The following is a 19,861-nucleotide window of genomic DNA, read 5'->3' as shown; positions in this document are numbered from 1 at the left end:
TGTAATGAATGTCTCTGTATTCCAGCTCAGACGAGCAGCACTGGAGTCAGTGTTAATGTGAACGCTGGGACGGGAGGAACTTTAAATGTTCCTGTATTCGCTGGAAACACCTTCACAGCTCCACTGACCATCAGCTACAGCACTGCAGGACACGGTACGGTCACTGTCACTGCGCTCACTGAGACACACGGCTTACTAGCAGCCAGTGTAATAATGCTGAGTGATCGTGAACCCTATTTCTATTAAAGTTCATGTTCCTCGTCAGTTCAGTAACGATTGCTTCTCAGTCCGTCTCGGTCATCAGTGGTCTGCACGGATGTGTGAAGAACTGTCAAACAAACGGAGTCATGTCCTAAATCTTCAGTCTTTGAGTCGTTACACATTTTTTTCTTTGCATAGACAGTTGTCTCCCCAGAGAGCGCACCGAGATTAAACCATAAAAGGAATAATTTCTTACTCATTAACACAAATATGAAATATAACCTTGAACAAAGAAAACAGTAACGCAGTGGGGTGGAATAAAAGGACAATAAACATACAACACTTGAAAAATAATACACATGAGGCTTTGTGACATTTCTTCACTCACACACGTTCTCTATGGTGACTGAACATAAGAGAAGTGAATGGTGACTCAGGAGGAGAATAACAGAATTCAATAATGAAATGCTTTCTGGGAGTTTTGTCGCCTCTGGCTTGCTCAGTTGGGGACACTTAATTTCTAGCGATTATCGCCGATTTGATTGCACAGATACTATTTAAACTAAACTGAGCTAGACAATGACATCTCTGAATTCAATAATGAAATGCCTTTAACTGAAAATTGAGTGTTTAATCTTATCATTATACATTACTGACACTCTATCCTCCAGTTTGATACTGTTAAGTGCTTTGACACAATCTGTATTGTAAAAGCGCTACATAAATAAAGGTGACTTGACTTGACTTCTGAATCTCACTGTTCATTTATGGTCATATTGTTCATAAGCAGACATACTTTACAGTATTTTCTTTCGTGTATCTGTATATTTTGTCACATATTTTACTTCTGTCCTTTTCTCTCTCTTCACAGAGCCACAAAAATCTCAGAGACGGCAGAGAAACACACCGAAAAACAAGGTGCAGTCTTATCAGTGGTTTTCAAAACTATTTAGTTTTTCATAACTTTCACTGTATAAGCCACAGTTAGTGTAAGATTATCAGTGGCGATGACTAAACACCTCCGTGCAATGCTGTTGTTCATAGCGTTGGACAGATCAGGGTTGGGAGCATTATTAATATTAGAACAGAGATGAAATGTGAGAGGTGATGTACTGTATCACTAGACTGACCTCCTCAACAACCAGAAATTCAGCCAACCACCGTATGTGACCAGCAATGACCTCCAGTATACCTGAAGCCCTGTCCTCTGTACTGAGTTTACAGATTACACATGCCTGGATGACTTGATCTGAATGCTTAATTCAATAAGTGACGTGACAAATTTAGTGAATTAAATCGAAAACCTCAACACTTTATTACCAAAGTCCCTTTAAGGCAAGTCATTTCACTCGGTGGCCAAATTTTAAATAATTGCATTGATCAGACAAACCGCTACAAGGTTTATAGATCGAGAATGATGTGTGCCAAATGAGTCGCTGTAGAAATCAAGTATTTTAATGGTTGCGGTGAAATAGCTCGACGCGAGAGTTAACGCAATCGCAATGACGTGAAATTAAACGTCATCACGGGGGAGGGTTTCCGGGACCCCCCCATACAACGTAAAAAGATTAGACTTAGATTTAGGGTCCCCCAGATATTTTTCTTTTAGTATTAGTATAAAGATAACAAAAACTGGTTAAATTCACGCAGTTAGGATACGGTAAATGTTGTGAATTAATTATTACAATCATTTATGTGGCTGAAGTCTGTTGTCAAGTTTCTAAATGTAGCTAAGCCCTTACATCTAAAGACCGCTAAGCGCATGACAGCATTTGCTTGTTGCCGTTCATTTGCTTCACTAACATTAGCAGAAAAAGAAAAAAAAGGAGGACTAATAAACCTCTACTAGTTTTTCTATTTATCCGCTTCATGTCAGGGCTTTTGTGTTCCTTGCATAAACTGGAAACATTTATTCATTTTTCATTGTTACTATTTTAAACACTTTATTTATTATTGCAAGTCATCAAAACTGATAATCGTACATGTGGCGGAAATACAGGCCGGTCTCATGTGAAACTCATTTGTGAAGTCACCACAAGGTAGCACAAAGGGCTGCTCCATTGCTCAGAAAGGCTGGAGTTGTGACTATCACTTGTAAATGAAAACAAAACAAATTAAATTATTGGTCCCACTTTATATTAGGTGGCCTTAACTAATATGTACTTACATTTAAATTAATAATTTGGTACAATGCAATTATTGTGTACATATATGTTTTTCCATTGTATTTATATTTAAAAAAATACCTATTTGTAATTACATCTGTAATTAATGTCTTTAATTACATTTATAATTACACTGTGGACCTATCCCTTTCACCTTAACCCACCCTTAAACCCACCCATAACACCAAACCTGTCCCTAACCTCCCCGTTTCCCACCACAATAGCAGCAAAAGTGCTTTGCAATACAATTTCACAACAATAAGTACATTGTACTTATTTTTTGATGTAATTACATAGTAGTTAAGGCCACCTAATATAAAGTGTGACCAAATTATTTAGTCTTTTAATGCCCATTTTATGTTACTGACTGCTCCTTTCTGAAACATTGTGACATTGTGAAATAATTATTTCCATGCAATTACTTCAAATAATTTTTTTCTGATTAGATACCATAATGAAGTTGTTCCTGATCACAATTACATTCAAAACAGTTCAAGGAACACCAACCCTAATTCAAACCTTACACTAAACTTTAATAAATCGATTTTGCAGGGTCATCCTCACAGGCAGACCATCAAAAACCGGTACCTGATGACATCATCAGGTGGAACCGATCCTCTGTAAAATACAGAAGTAAAATAGAGGCGCTCCGGAAAGATCCCTCCAGGAAGAAGGTTGGAAATATCCATTTCTCTAAAAGTAATAACTACCAGATTGGCTCCGGAGGAAGTAGCACGGTATATCTTGGCCTGAAGGAAGATGGCACTGAAGTGGCCATTAAACGAATAATCAAGGACCAACAGGAAACCAAACACTTTGAAAATGAACTAAAGCTTCTACAGGATTCAAGTCTTGAGAGCAAGAACATCGTCAAGTATGTGGACTTAGCAGAGGATGAAGACTTTTATTATCTTGCACTACAGCTTTGTGAATATGATCTGGAGGATTACATGAAAATTCTTCGTCAGAAACAACAAAAAGACAAAGACACCGCTTTGAGGAAAATAGTGGAGGAGATTCTTCATGGCCTTCAAGTTCTTCACCGTGCTGAAGTGATGCATCGTGATATAAAGCCTGGAAATGTTTTGATGGGTATGACAGGTTTTATTTACAGTGGAACGAGATGTCGTGCCTCACAGGACCTCAGTGCTACATAAATACAGGCATACAGCAATGAAGTAAAACAATATAAACCTAAACACAACTATCCTACTGATAGATTTGACTATAAATATACTACATATAAAAATGTTTACCTATACATAAACTAAACTATACAAACTATACGAGTGCTTCAGATAAATACTGTACATGTGTGAAGAGAAACAGTGAGTCAGCAGCTGGCTGGGGACAGTGCAGGAGGATTGTAGTGCATGAGCATGTAAACATACATATATTACTGAGTCTTTTTGTGGGATTATCAAAGTAATGTTATACTTTGTATTCAAGGTGACTTAAAAACTCTGCACGATCCTCTCAATAGATTCAGGAGAAAACGCGAGGCTGGCCGACTTCGGCTTGAGTCGCACACTGAAGGACGGCAGAAGCACGCTGCACACTGCTAGAGCTGGCACTCGTGGCTGGGAAGCAACCGAGATCCTGAATCAACACACAGGTTACAAGAAGAGCTCAGACATCCAGGTTTGTAAAAGATCATGCATTAGCTGCAAAGATCATCTAGCTTTAAACTCTAATATTTTAAGTTGCTATAATCTGAAAATCTTAAATTAATAACAACAATCGTGATAGTAATATAATAGTAAAGCTGAATTTTCAGCATCCTTACTGAACTTGATTAAATTCCTCCCTGCTAAAAAATATATTAATTTCTTAAAAATAAATTACTGACCCCAAACGTTTGAATGGTAGTGCAGAAATACTGATATTTTATTCAATTATGAAACTTCTATTATACTTTTATTGATTGATTGATTAGTTTTTTGGCTCTGACAGCCCCATTCACTTTTATTATTTGTAAACGAGAGACCAGAATATTATTTAAAAAATTCATAATTTGTGTTTTTAATAAAAGAAAGTGTATGAAGATAATGACAGAAATACCATTTGTTTATTAAATATTACTGATAAAATGTGATTCAAATCAGAAAGTTGATTCTTTATAAGCTCTGTTTATTGCAGGTTGCTGGGATGTTGGTGTTCTACATCCTCTCTGACGGGAAACATCCCTTTGGGGACGTGAAGGATCGTGAGGAGAACATCAAGACAGGGCAGTACGTTCTTCAAGATTTGCAGGATACAGTAGCAGAGGATCTCGTAGCTTGGATGATCAATAAAGAACCGGCAGAAAGACTGACCATTGATGAGGTCCTAGGTCACCCTTACTTCTGGGATGATGACCGGTGAATAATACATTTTAATTTTTTAAAGAAGCTTACAGTTTTGCCACTGTAAACTAGTTAATCTAGTGTATTGTATTTGTTTCATCTGCGTGAAAGAATATTTATGATGTTTACCACCTACTTCTATGAGATCTATCTTATGCATGGTTTTCCACTGCAAACTCACATTTTCTTTCTTTATCTTGCATGCTTGAAATAGTTTCTTCTGTTTACTCTCGACTCTCCTCTGAATCACTGCCAGGATCTTGTTACTAGAGTTTGGACTCTTTAGGTTGGTATATTACAGTTCTGTCGTTATTCATGAGGGTGTCATGCTGTTCAGTGCTGTTCACTTTTATGATGCCATTTTGTCGTTTTAGAGCTGGACAGCCCTCCTTTAGTTTCAATGTATTGACAAGTGTGGCCAGAATATTCACATTATCTGTGTTCTAGACAGAAATGAAGAAAGCCATAATGATTTGAAATAACATGAGGATGAGTAAATGATGACAGAATTAAATTTTTTGTTGAACCATCACTTTAAAGCTCAAAACACTGCACCGTACCTCATAGAAACATGTGTATGGTGTACGCTGGGTTTGAAAGGCACTTTCTGAATGGACACCTATTGCTGAATGAACCTGCTCAGAGACTGAATATTTCTATTTCCTTCAGGCAAGATGCAGTCCTTAGAAAGCTGGGTGATAGGCCTGAAATTCAGAAATACGAGACTTTAGCTAAATTTCATGACCTGTACATGAAAGATAAGGAGCACACAGAGGGAAGAGAGCCGACAGCAACGCTGACCATTTACGAGGCCTTGATGTACTTAAAATTGAGAATGAGAAGAAGTAGGTTATTTATATATATATATATCTACCATAATATACATGTGTTTTGCTTAAATTAAATGTATTTTTAAATTGCATTTGTGTAGTTAACATAACTAAATGTGATTTGTGTGTTCTTTAACCTGCTCATGTTTTGTCCTTCAGGAGAAAAGACATTATTGCTATAGTGGGTGAGGATTTAAATGACCTTTGGAAGCTCTTCAACACTGCGGAGGACGTCACAAAGGGAAAAAGTTTTTTTGATTGGCAATCAAAGGTAAGTGAATGAAAGTGTAAGTATGAGCATAAAAAAATCTGTTTGTTTTTAACATTGTATGTTTTATTTTCAGCTTTCAGGTATATGGCCAGATGTTAACAATAAGCTTCTGGGGGACGTTCTTGGCCTGCTGCGTTTTTTGCGCAACAAACTAGTGCATACGTAAGTGAGACAAAATGTTCATCCAGATCTCAGTTATATCTTTATTTCTGTCATTTGTCTTTTTATGAGTGTCAAATTGATCTGTTTAAGAGGGCTTTTTCGCCATTGTATTGAGATTCCAGTTCAGTTCTAGAATTTGAATTGAGAGAGCAAACATGATGCAGAATTGCAATTAAAATATTTCAGCATGAGGAAGTAAAAAATAAAATGAAATTCAGAGACTCATAGCAAGAAGCAGAATTTGTCAAGATACATTTTTAAGCAGGTAATACAGCTTATTTCTTTTGTTTGTTTTAACAGAGAAGACTTTAAAGAAAAGAAGATATTTGTTCTCTTCCCAGACTTCTTTATCAGTATACACAGAGTGGCTAAAGACTTGAACTGGGAATACTGAAAATGCAGAGAAGACACACTATATGTGTTCATTCTAGCAGCAAGCCAAACTGTTTTGAACTTTTGACAGTTAAATTATCATTTTCAAATGGTCCTGATATCATTGTGATTGGAGGTTATCGTCCACCGTCACTTCACTTACCGATCTTCTTCACAACTGGACCAACTCAGAGCTGATTTTACTTGGGGATTTAAACTGGGACTGGACATCAAAACATCTGATCCATTCAAGGATATTTATGAATTATTTGGATGGGATCATGTATACTCACACAGATATCAAGATTCAGCGTATGAACCTCAACAATGGTGACAGGCAACAAAATATTCAGATCAACTCTGAACATCACAAAACAAGCTTTTCGTTAACTGTTGACTTTCAGTGTTGGACTATGGTGATGTGGTTTATATTGTAGGATCAGAACGAGTCAGACAAATTAAGATTCGATCAGAACATTGAAACCTGAGGAGCTGAAATTCCAGAGAAGCCCAACAGGACGTCATAAATCAGATTCCTAGCCCCAGCTATCCTGAAGAAAGCCTAACCAGCAAGTCTCTTTTACAAAACAGCTTGCAACATTGAGACAAAAGAACACTTATTGATAATTCCAATTCAGGAAGGAGACAGTCAAATTATGGGCAAGTAACCAAGACTGATGGTCAAAGAGATGGCCATCACATTTGTCCCACGATAGAAATCACGAGCTTCCTTAGATTGACTCTTCCTTAGAAGTGAACATCGACGGGAACCTGAGGGAGCACAGGAGGCACAGCAGCACCGCGAACACGGCCGTCATCGCGGACAAACGCATGTTTAGCGCATGGATGATGGACGGGGTTGGGTTTTATTGTTTACAGCTTCAGTCTGGGTTTGGGGGCTTTGCGTGCTGACGTCAGCGAGCCCCTCCCCCACGCCACGCAGGCAAAGCCGAGATTTACAGCAAACACTAAATTAATTAATAGTGTGAGCTAACTGAGGGAAAAAAAAAAAATTGCAATATTTTTTTAAAAGCAAAAATATCTCATAGAGAGAATTTTTTCCCCCGTAACTCTATAATTGAGAATATTGATTGGAGAAGAGCTGGTTTATAATAACCAGGAACAAGCTGGTTTATTCCTATTAAACACTGCATTAATAATAAAATACTACATTTTATACTGCACTTCAAAATTCTACATACCATTTACCCTTCTGATTCTTTAATATCGAGATCCGCTGATGTGTGCTGTTTTTATTGTGATGAAGTCTTATTTTCTGACTGTAAAGTGTAAACAGGTTTTGGATGAATTTGGCAGAGTTTATATTTAGTTTAATGAATATTAATTATTGCTTTACTTTAAAGGATGTTATCTTGTATTCTGAAAACAAAAGCAATAAAGGTCTAGAATTTATTGTTAACCATTTTATTTTATTAGCAAAATTTCACATACAAACAAAAATATCTGATATTCTTCTGATATTGACTTTAAGACTGTGAAAAAATAAAAAGTCTGTGACCTGTTTAAAACACTATGATACAGTCTTCAGTAATATCTTGATTTGTTAAAACTGAATGTGAGCTATGCTTTTTTTTTTGGTTCTTATTTGTTTATAATTTGTATTGTTATTATTTTATATGTTCCCTTTTCTCCAATTAAAAAAAAAAAAAAGACTGAGTGATGCATTAAATCAGACATTAGATTCAGAAGTGCAAGCTGACTAAACTGGGAAGCGTTTATTTTTCTTGATGACTTCTTACAGTAATAACATACAGTGAATAATTATGATTATAAGCAATAACAGTAAGATGCAAGTCAAATACTGGTAGGCTAAACTGAGGTAAGAAAGCAAAAATAATAACAAACACTAGTTATATAATGTGAGAGTTGAAAGTCTTGTTGAATGAGTGAATATTTGAGGTATCTTTGCAGCCAAGTTAAGGATGCTCTGTGGCTGCTTAAAACTCTATGTAAAGATGTAATAGCACATAAAAGCATGCCTGCTGAAGTAAGTTCCTCTCCTCAGCCCATAGTTCTTAAAACAGATCCTGATCCCCGGTGCAGGAACAATAAAGCACTCGAGTCTGTGTACTAACTCAAGTGTTTCCTTTATTTTTCTCTCTACTGTTACATATTTAAGGTTGTTATAAGCTATAATTTTTATAAAAACATTTAAGACAGATCTTTCATTCTTTGACGTCCAGAATGAGTTGAAGAATGTTCTTAACTTGAGTTTCAGTCATACTCTTAAAAATGTCAACATTAACATTTTGCTTTTATCTCTTAAAAGTAGATAATAAATATTTAACCATGATGTTTATGAAGACAATAAGCTATTCTCATCTTCAGTTCCCTGATGGTGATGTTCTCAAACTCTTCTAATGAATCCGCCAGAGCTAACGCTTTCTTCCTCGTGTTATAGTTGATCAGGACCTGAAACACCATTCAGAATCTGTTTTAAATCAAAAACTCCACAAACAGGGAAGACACAGGGATTGCTCAGTTTCTGTGAGTCGATATATAAAACCACTTGTGCAACTTCACTTTCACCTTAAATCACAGTTTTCAGATGAGCGTGTTTTAAACTGAACACAACCAGCAACACATGAAACTGAATATTAGATTGTCAGTTTGTGTTGATTAATTATGTTTAAATTTGTCACTGTTTGTAGTGTCAGCATTTATAAAAGGTCTGAAAAAGGTCTGAAATGCTGAGAATAGATCAGATGTGACTGTATTATTAGCTTTAGTTCATGTTCTTGAAGCACTTATCAAGGTTTTTAAGTAGGTCTGGTTTGCTCACAGTCTCTAGTATTTAGTTTCTAGGTTAAAGGTTCATTTCTGAACTTTGACTTTTAATAGTACTCCATTTCAGTCAATATATTTGCCTGATAACTACATTTACATTCAAATGATCAAATATACTTTAATTATTATAACTGGGTCCTTTCTGCATGAAAATATGTTTCTGCACTCTAAAAAATGCTGGGTTAAATACAACCCAGTGCTGGGTAAATATTGGACAGAACACATGCTGGGTTGTTTTCAACCACTAGTTGGGTTAAATGTTTAACCCAAACTTCTGGGTAAAAAACAACCCATTCCCTGGGTTTGTCCATATTTAACCCAGTGCTGGGTTGTATTTAACCCAGCATTTTTTAGTGTGTGTTTGTCAAATTTGCAGGTCCAAAAACCCTGACATGGTGAACCAAATGTTTGTGTTTCTCCATATTCACATTACTCAATTAGTTGATAGATGTCTATATCTATCTATATAATGTAACTCCCTGTTTTTATGCACATTTTCAAGTATAGCATCAGAAACGAGTAATGGAGACTCCAAATTTTGGGGTAAAAAGTCCTTAATTCACAAAAAATGTTTTTACGCTCGTTTGAGGTGGTTTTTGACTCGTGTGAAAAGGAGTTAATGTGAACAGAGATGGAAACAGAATAAATTCCTCCATGCACATAAAAAAAAAAAAAAAAGGTCATGTGACTTATGTGCTATATGAGATGGCATAACCTGACTAACAGCAGACCGATATTGTACCAAAGCAACTGAAATATTGTTATGGTCATTCTGAAATGCCCGAGCAACATGAGCACATTTAATGTGTTTCATCTGCTCGCTCTGAGGCACAGGTAATTTATTATTATTATTAATATATTGTGCATAAGTTAAATTCACAGCTAGCCATAGCTAGTGTCAGGAAAAGCAGGAGACCTGTCACAATAGATATGTTTCTGTGCTTTATGTGTTTGTGACAGTTTTTCCTGATCAGTGTCTCCATCTGCTGGTCAGTCATGAGTCCATAATAACTCAGCGCGTCACTGACAGAACATTTTAAAACATGTAAGATTTCCTTCAAATTCCATCCTTCTGCCCTATTCCACCCAAATTGAATGGTATTTTTCATAATGAAGACCATGGAAGAGGTCATGGTTTTAATCCCCCTAAAATGTTGTGATTAGTTCCATGAATTGTACACAAATTTGTGATCGCCTCCGTCCCCTTTAAATTTCATATGAAAATGGCTAGACATGCAAACAGTAGAAATAAATAAAATTTTGTGTTTGTACAGGAAAGAGGTGTGTGTGTGTGTGTGTGTGTGAGATCAGGAAGGCTTATTCAGTACTCAAATGTACACATCTATGTAATACAATGGAATACTGCAACAAGTTTAGTATACCACCCTACCCTAATAGTAAAATATTTCATTTATCTATTTATTTATTTATTATTTTTGTACCCTCATTGGGGGCCGAGTCCCCCTAAAATGAAAATCCTAGAGTCGCCCCTGGTGGTGCCCGCAGAATAACACGGGTTTCATAGACATTTGGATGAGTTTTTGGGGCAGACCTGACCTGTTTATTAATAATTCAGACATAAAAATGGAAAATTCTTTTTTTAAACGGACAAATTGATAGCCATATTCTAAACTTCATTTTATCATGCTTTAAAGTTGGACATGATCCTTCTTGGAATTCCTTGTACTTTAATAGTACCTTTTTTCTTCTTTTCTTTTCTGCACGACAGCCGCACCGAGTGGCACAAGAGCTGCTGCATGAATGAATTTAATAGGGAAACTGTTTAAAACAAACAATTATCAGTTTAATTTAAAGGTCTTTGGACTTGATAGTATTCCTTACAACTTACCAAAGATGCTGCAGGAATCGTGTTTCCTGATATTTATGTGTGTGATTTTAACGCCAGGGAAATACATAAAGCAAATGTGCCTGTAAACACTTTATTTAAATGAAAATAGGTCTAAATCCGGGTGATCACTTACATCAATGTTATATATTGTCATGTCATCCAGCCCAAAAAACAAATAGTTTTTGTCCGTGTGCAGAATATTCGATGGCAAATATTTAATTGACGAGTTGTCAATACAATACATAACATTAAAATTTATAGGGTATATTTTAATTGTACCAAATCCTTGTTAATGTACTATATCAAGTCTGTAAGATTGTATATCAGTGTCTACATTTTAATATGACTATGACTCTGGATCAGGACTGGTTTGGTAATCGGCATACCGGGTATTTTCCTGGTGGGTCGACGCACTTAAGGGGCCTGACAGATTTGTTTTACGCAGGGACAGCGAGCAGCCAGTGGCCCATTGGTTTGTCTCCTGTATTGACAGCATAAAATGATGGACAAAATGCATCAGAGAAGATTGTGAAGAGATTTCCGCTCCGCTTCGCTCACATGCTCTGGCAACACATCACCTGCACAATTATTTTTTAAACAGGAAACACCTGCAGAGTGCTCCGAACCATGAGAAAACCATATCTCACTACCCCACTGCGACTTCCAAAAATTAACATCTTTGTCATTAGAATGAGACTCTTGAAAAAAAACTAAGTCAGAACCAAACTGTCTAGAAAATAAAAATAAGGCCTTGCGTTTAACAACATCTCTTAAACCCCTGGCATTTAAAGACACGACAGAGAAAGACATTTAAAGAACTCACAGCTGGCACAGCTTTCTCAGAGCGACTGCTGATGACGACAGCTGTTTCACGACTGGCCAGATTCACCACATGACAATTCTTTTTTACTGTAGTCACAATGTTATATTGAGTCACATTTAATAAAAAAAAAAAAAAAAACACTGATAAAAGCAAATATACCCCCACGTTACTGGTATTTAAATAGTATATGTTTATGTTGAACTTTATTCTTAAACAGATGGCGCTGTATTAAGCAGTATATAAAAAGTGTTTCTGTTGCTCATGAAAACGTTTTTGAAACGTGAATGCTATGCTTTAATTTTTTTATTTCTTATATTCTAAAATTATTTTTAAAAATGTTTCCACTGTTACAGTTTTTCCCCTGTCAATTGTACACTAAAACACAAACTATGAGATAACTATGAGATAACAGAAATACCAATTTCCCAGAACTGTTTGAAAAATAAATGCCTTTGCATCACATAAACATGTTGTGTTGTCTTGAGGAAAACTGATTTAAACATACTAAAAAAAATCTAAAATCACCTTAATTATTTAGGTTAAGTAATTGCAAAATGGCCAGTTTATTTGATTTTTGCCATGAAATTCAGAGATATTTAAGCATGATTTAGTTGTGTAAATGTGTGTCAATACTTTTTAGCGGCGACAGTGTATATATATATGCTTATATATCTCATGTTGTTCAAACGTGTTGATTCATTGATTTTCCTTCAAGAAACCAGAACGTTCCCCCAGATCCTCCATGGCAACTTCTAGAAGAAAGACACAAGTTAATCAATCACATAATGTTGTGTACAGTATGATTCACTACAGTTTCCCAAAATCTCCAATATTTGATCTGTTTTATGGTTTCATCTGTCAGAAAAAGAATTGTGCTATAATAACAATCAAGTACAACTCATTATATACACTAAACACTTTAAAAGAGACAGACATGTAGATGTTTGTGAAAGATGTTTTCTCTGTTTTGGAGGGATGATCATTTCTAAATCATAGGCGACCCTATTTATTGCCTCAAATGTTTAATACTGTAGTTAGGGGTGGATAATTTATCATTTGTTTATTATTCATGCAACAATATATTATAGTTTTTATTAATAACCATTGCTATATAGCTGATAACTTTGTCTAGTGCTCTTATGAATGTTTATAACATGATTTGTGAAATGTAAGTACTACTGAATGACATCTAGACTTCTTCACGGCTCGTGTTTGCGTATTTCACTGAATTTCATTTCAGTATGTAACTTACTTGTTCTACAGATCTGTGTACTAGTGTTAAATACTGTTTTTGACAGCGTTGATAACGTTTCTGATATATCTGAAATATCATGATATTTTTGCGTTTCCCTTACCGAATATCGTGTCCTGTCAGTAATAACCTGTCCATGGGCTTTTTTGATTACTGTCAGTTTGAGTGCTGGTGATGAAGTGTTGACAGATATTGATATTAAACACGAAAAATAAATAAAAATAAATAAACTGAAATTATTTCTAATCTTTTGTAAATAAGATAAAGATAAAGCTGACCCTAAACTACAACTTCCTACTTTATTAACTTTCTAAAGTGTCAAATTAAGTGGAAAAGACACTGTGTATGTATGTGTGTATATATATATATATATATAGTGACGGGAGGAGCCAACGACAGACACAGTGGGTGTGGCGTCAGGCCTCGGAGAGGCTTTTATTAAACAAAATCAATAAATAAAAGTGTCCAGGGGGAAGAAGTGTCCAAAATAAACAGGGGGAATCTGGTGTCCTCGTTGTGCTGCGGGGCTCGTGAAGGAGGGCAGTGTTCCAGAAGGAGGGAAGGGTCCAGGGAAGGGGCGGAGTCCGGTGGCCGCACGCGCTCCCGCTCTGGCCGGGACACGAGGGGCGGCGGCTTCTTCTGAGCGGCGGCTCTTCCTCTTCACCTGCTCGGCCTTAGGCAGGACTTATACGGCCCGACATCTCTGGTCCGACGACCGCGTACGGGTGCGGCTTTCTCCCGGACCGCGGGGTCTGCAGCTCACATCTCCGGTGGCGCGTCGTCCCTCTACGCGCCCTTCCTGGACCCACGAGGACACCAGCGTGCATGCACGGGGGAAGGGACCGGTCTCTCGAGGAGAGGCGCGCTTGGCATTTAACGGCGGCGGTGATGAGGCTTCATTCAGTCCAGCTGTGCCTCATCACACGCCGCCAGCCTGCGTTGATCCCACGCCCCTCCTCTCATCCACCCACTCCCGTCGGGAGCCTGGTGAAGGGCGGCGAATAAGGGACGGGGTGGTGATGATAATGAGGGGGAGGGCCACCGATCCGTCACAATATATATATATATTATATATATATATATATATATATGCATATGCATATATGCATGAGATTGTCCTGTGTTGTTGTAGGTATGCTGGAGCATGAGCTCTTGAAGCTCTGCCCTCTTCTGAAAAGCTCATTTGCTTTTAAAGGGACAAACACAAAAATGGCACGTTTTGGCTCATACTCTAAAAGTGGCAATTTTAACAAGCTATAAAAATGATCTGTGGGCTATTTTAAGCTAAACTTCACATACACACTCAGGGACATCAGAGACTTATTTTACATCTTGTAAAAAGGTGCATAATACGTCCCCAATAAAATAAGGAAATGATCTCACCTCTATTTGGCTGCCTGCAGAAAAGGGGAAAGAAGCAGACAGCATTGATAAGTCTCTCAACTTTAAATATTTAAAACAATTCCTCCAGAGGTCCACTCATAAAGTAAGTTTTAAATGCCAACCAAATGGTTTTCAAAACCATTTACTACTCTTTCACCTTTAGAACTACACAATCCATTTTTGGTTCTGCTTTTTTACGCCTATCTTAAGGCCCTCCTCAAACATAAAAAAATAAAAAGTATCATCTTTGCTTTCATCTGGTCTGCCGGTTTGGATTCATAAAACAGTTGTTGAAATCTGCCACTCAGTCAGGCTGAATTAAACAAATAATAAGCTTGTTTCTAATATTGGAATCCTACAGAAAGATCTGCAAAACATAAGCTGCTACACACAGCCAAGAACAGCACACATTATGTACCACATTTTACTTTCTGTTCTTCTATAATTTGGTGTTTTGGAAAATTCTATGTTGTACTTCCTCCATATACCTCGCAGTGATATAACCCCTTGATATCATAAACATAAACATGTTGTAATATTCATTGCTACAACAGGTACGTTTGGGATAATAAATATTAGATTCGATTGGGTATTGCAACATACCTGGATGTAAGTGGCCTTGATGGCAACTGCAGAGAGAGAGAAAAAAACATCATTGACCACTTCTATCATTAAACTTAACTGAGCATGTGACGTAAGAAAGGAGTTTTTTGCCTACCCCCAGTAGTCTCAGTGCAAAATGCAGACAGTTATTATTCAAAGATGATAATCTCCATCATAATCCATCATTTCTTGAACCTCTTGAGAAAAATTTGGAGGCAGTCTTCTTGTTTTCAAACGTAAGACGCAGTATGGCTTCAGTCCAATGAAGTGCTTCACACTCTTCATGCTAACTAAGCCTCCCTTACATGATGATGAACATAACACTTTAGATGCTGCAGGAAACTTAGGATCTGCAGGAGCTGTGAAACAGTAGTCATTTATTTGGGATTGTCTAATTAATAATACATTAAAAAGCAACCATTAAGTTGTGCAAATACAGTGTGGTCCAAAAATATGAGACCACATTATACATGATTTTAAAAGAACAAAACATTTTAACCTGCAATAAACTGTATGCTTAAGAATTTTGAATAAAACAAAGAAAAAGTACATTTTAGTGATCTTCTGGACCCTTCTGTATCTGCTTATGTTACAAATATAAATGATCATATCTGATTTTTGGACATTGTGAAGAGTTATTATTACCTGTGAAATCAATTACTCGCTTTCTGCCAGTGTAAACCCCAACATGATACATTTTTCCGCGTCTGTCAATTCTCCTCAGAATAAGATCCCCCATTTCAAGCTTGTCAATCATTGTTTGAATTTCAGAATCAGAAGGGACATTATCATTTCTCTGAATCTCGTCAAACTCTTTGTGAGTGCCTTTTATCAGGATCAAAACATCTTCCCAAAAAACCATTGTGCCTAGTAATAAAAAAAAAGAAAGAATCTGAGAGACTATCACCTTTCAGAGAGCTGTAAGATCACACAGATAATGAAATTGATTGACGTTTAGTACTCACAATCAAGTGTTTCCTCAGCTGTCCTCCACTCTGTAAACTAGTATTAATAACACAAGTATACGCGCTACATTCAATCATCAGCCTCGAGGTTTTCAGAGGGTGTTGCCAAAACATACTAAGTCCAGGAAATGATAGAGAACAATACCTTGACATATACACACACACACACACACACACACACACTTATTTATTAAAAATATATAACCTTGTTTGTTCCAGAGTTGTACGATTAGGTCCCTTCCCTAGTTTTTGTTTTTCTTCTTGAACCCGTTTTACTCAAATACTTCACATTACTTGAGTGTCACAAATGCCTTTTTAATGTTGTCTTAAAGGTTTTTATTTTTATTTTTTATATAACATGAGAACACTGATGTTGAACAATAAGTCTAGTTTAGCTAAAGGTTCCAAAGATTCACAATGATATTTTTTTTGGATGACAATAAGAAGATAGGACACAAATTTGAGAATGAACTGTGTATTGCTATTCATGCAAATATCATAAAACATTATTTGGCACTGTTGTGTCACTATAACTAGGTCACCACTAACTCTAACGATCTCTCCTGTTTCCAGCTATAGCTGTTTTTATTAGTAAATATCTGTGATTACAAGCCCTAAAATATTAATCAGACTTTGGCCATATTAATGTGTGTCATGTAAAAGATGTACATAAAACACATCAATGTGTTGATTGTTCTAATCTGTCTTCATCAGTCTTTGTATTGATTGACTAAGGTTTATTTATTGCTTTCAATAACATGTCAACTTATTCTAAACATACTTAACTTACAGTTTTTATTTATTTATTTATTTTTTGGTCAAAGCATGTTCGTAATATTCAGTGAGAAATAACTAATCTGCCTCACATGAGAGAAAGTGTGAGTGCAGGGACAGTCCATGGCATAAACAGTCAGTTCTGTGCAAACTTGCTTTAAAAGATAGTTGTGATCACTTCTTGCGATGAACTCTGTCGTTACCTGAATCACAGGATGAACATGGTTTTTTCTGTCTGAATAAATGAAACCAGTGAGATAATTTAATTCATCTTCATTTTCTGGCATGTATGCAATGTTTGCATATAGACAAACACTTTAAACTCTTCAGCCTGACAGTAAATGCTGCCGCGTCAAGCGTAAAACCCTACTTCATGCTTACACTTTCAGTTCCTTTCTTCTTTTTTAACCAGACAAACTGGCCTTATCTTGATGTGAATAGTGTTTTCATTTAAAAAGAAAAACTTATCTTGACAATCATATCCATTTCTTTTAATTTCAGTTCACTTTAATTGTATTTTCTAAAAGAATATAGTTCGCCGGGTCCGGATGGCTTGGAAGCTAAATTTGTTAAACTTGCCTCACATTTTAATGTATCCTTTGACTGATTTGTTTAATTTGTCTTTATTTTCCTGTTCAATACCTTCCATATGGAAATGTGCTAAGACTATTCCTCTTTTCAGAAGTGGTGACCCATCTGATCTGAGCAACTACCATCCAATTTCTATTATTTGTACTGTAGCAAAGATCCTTGAAAAATACATTTTTAAAGGGGTCCTATTATGCTTTTTCACTTTTCGAATGTTAGTCAGTGTGTAGTGTGTATGTCTGGACACAAACGGCTCGTTTGGACTACAAAGTTGTTTTCCTGTATTTGTGATATCAAAAATTGTAAATCCCACCTAAGGAGGTTCGAATGGTTGGCGGGTGAGGAGATGCTTGGTTGAGCTCTGCACGTTTCAAAATGGAAACCCGGTGCGGGTGTTTTTATAATCACTATATTTCTGAAGGAAACCGACTGTTTTCAGAAAATGATGGATGTCATTTTCATTTCATCTTGTGTGTAATGTTTTATAAAGCAGTGTTTGTGAGCGGAGCTCTGCTTTGTGTGCAGCGTTACCAGGGAAACCTCGCTCTCTCCAACAGCGCCTCCTGCTGACAGAGAATTAATCTGCATATATATGCTGCCACAAATACTGTAACTCTGTGGGATTATGGTATTAATAAATTCAACTGTATAACAGTTTCATTGAATTCATGTTATAATGTTAGAATTAAAGAAAAAATAAACAATACATACTGTTTCACTTATCTGTACATAGTAAATGCAGTTATTTTCAAGCTGTTGTTGACATCCTATCAAAAACGTGATTTAGCCAAAAACAACAACAACAACAACAACAACACTTTAATATGTCTTGCAATATCCGTGCGTGCAAAGGTTCTGCGTGATCCTCTTGTTCAATATTCTCGGGGTCTGAATTGATGGCAATATTGATGAACTTGCTGCTTTGGCAAGGGGCGGGGCAGTACTGAAACACCGTCTAAGCTGTTCGCCAATCACAGTGCACTGGGACAGCCAACCAATCACAACACATTTTATTTTTCGGAAGGCGGGCCTTCATCAAACCCGGAACTAATCGAGCTGTTTCTGTCAGGCTGGGGAGAGAGGTGTTGTAATGTAAATGTGAAAAATAATGCGATTTTCAAACCACCAAGCATGAGAGCATGTTCTAGTACACCCCCAAAACTAAATCAAGACTTTGTAAAAGAACATAATAGGACCCCTTTAAAGTAAATGATTACGGCTAAAATGAAAAGAGTTGACTGCAGGATCTTCATTCAGTCCCACTGAATCATCTGCTGCTTTCATTCTTTCTACACAAAGATAGACGTCTAGTAATGTGATCTGAAGCGTGGACAAGTAATTGTTACTCATTTGAAGACCATTGTAGAAATCAATTTTTTTAATTTTTTTTTATATCAGACAATAATTGTTTTGTCAAATATAGAAATATAGACAGGCAGGATGTATTGTGTGTCATATTTTGATGCTCTGGGCTGTAGTTCGCTCTTATCTAGCATGTTTGTATTCTGTTCATCATTATTCTGAGCAGTCTCAGAGTCAGCATCTCATCAGCGCTGTCAGGATAAAACACCCATCCAGATCCTGCAGGAACATGGCATTAAAATCAGCCGTGCGCCTGTGTTCGAGCTCATATACAGTCTGATGGAGACATGCACCAGCCTTCCTTCACGCTCAGCCTGACTACAGGAGACGCCACACGCAAGGCTCTGATATTTACATTCAGACGTCTCTACCTGAACCAGTAGGCTTAAATTGCAGATAACGTGCAAACTGATTGACATCACTGCAAGCTATGGCTGGAAAACGCAGAGAGAGATGCAGATCTCAGGAGAGATGAACATGGCCAGATGCTGAGAAAGTGATGCCTACCCGAGTCGTTAGTTTGAGAAACGAGTCTAATTCTGGCAACATTTGCAGAGTTAAGCGCTGAATAGGGTTGTGTCTCCAGAACTGCTTCAAAGGAACAAATGCACACAAAATTACTGTTTTGCTTCTTTTCTACAGATCTGGCATTGAAATGGGAATTTGAACGCTGAATTAGGAAAAATGGATGCTGGAGAACTCGGCCAAGAATCCAACAGTCTCGGCCGGCTGAATACAGTCACTCTTGGGCAAAACTTATTTTTATTATTTTTTTCTTTTAAAATTCTATGCATTTCTAAGCATTCTATGCATTTCTAAGCATTCTATGCATTTCTAAGCATTCTATGCATTTCTAAGCATTCTATGCATTTCTAAGCATTCTATGCATTTCTAAGCATTCTATGCATTTCTAAGCATTCTATGCATTTCTAAGCATTCTATGCATTTCTAAGCATTCTATGCATTTCTAAGCATTCTATGCATTTCTAAGCATTCTATGCATTTCTAAGCATTCTATGCATTTCTAAGCATTCTATGCATTTGTAAGTGTGTAATTAAATTTTTATTATTATTATTATTACTACTAAAGACGTGATATTTCTGCTCC

At 36.7% G+C, this 19,861-nt stretch overlaps 1 protein-coding gene and 1 long non-coding RNA gene across 4 annotated transcripts; one reads left to right on the top strand and one right to left on the bottom strand.

Annotated features, from left to right (window-relative positions):
• The first annotated feature begins 471 nt into the window (after positions 1 to 471).
• On the top strand, positions 472 to 8,505 carry LOC131534967 (serine/threonine-protein kinase/endoribonuclease ire-1-like). Its single transcript, XM_058768116.1, has 9 exons — positions 472 to 500; positions 1,073 to 1,119; positions 2,919 to 3,458; positions 3,850 to 4,007; positions 4,506 to 4,726; positions 5,381 to 5,556; positions 5,701 to 5,812; positions 5,886 to 5,974; positions 6,275 to 8,505. Exons 1-7 carry the CDS (start codon positions 472 to 474, stop codon positions 5,721 to 5,723), a joined length of 1,194 nt encoding a protein of 397 aa, XP_058624099.1. The 3' UTR covers positions 5,724 to 5,812; positions 5,886 to 5,974; positions 6,275 to 8,505.
• A 2,746-nt stretch (positions 8,506 to 11,251) lies between these two features.
• On the bottom strand, positions 11,252 to 16,160 carry LOC131534540 (uncharacterized). 3 transcript variants are annotated; one of them, XR_009269370.1, is made up of 6 exons: positions 16,030 to 16,160; positions 15,710 to 15,931; positions 15,180 to 15,423; positions 15,065 to 15,090; positions 14,462 to 14,475; positions 11,252 to 12,578 (listed from the first exon to the last, which is right to left on the bottom strand). It is a non-coding gene; the product is annotated as an uncharacterized LOC131534540 (long non-coding RNA). The 3 variants fall into 3 exon arrangements; XR_009269371.1 differs by having other exon boundaries at positions 15,710 to 15,956; positions 16,030 to 16,129; XR_009269372.1 differs by lacking the exon at positions 11,252 to 12,578 and adding an exon at positions 13,488 to 14,264.
• Between the last annotated feature and the right edge of the window lie 3,701 nt (positions 16,161 to 19,861).

Source organism: Onychostoma macrolepis, chromosome 25, assembly GCF_012432095.1.
Source record: "Onychostoma macrolepis isolate SWU-2019 chromosome 25, ASM1243209v1, whole genome shotgun sequence".
Lineage (NCBI taxonomy): Eukaryota > Metazoa > Chordata > Actinopteri > Cypriniformes > Cyprinidae > Onychostoma > Onychostoma macrolepis.
This window is presented reverse-complemented; position numbering and strand designations above follow the sequence as displayed.

Bases quoted from the DNA above. Each gene is read 5' to 3' on its own strand.
- LOC131534967 (XM_058768116.1), top strand. From the start codon at position 472: ATGAAATATAACCTTGAACAAAGAAAACA. The intron at 1,120-2,918 runs GTGCAGTCTTAT...TCGATTTTGCAG, and splicing joins GAAACACACCGAAAAACAAG to GGTCATCCTCACAGGCAGAC. The intron at 4,008-4,505 runs GTTTGTAAAAGA...TGTTTATTGCAG, and splicing joins AGAAGAGCTCAGACATCCAG to GTTGCTGGGATGTTGGTGTT.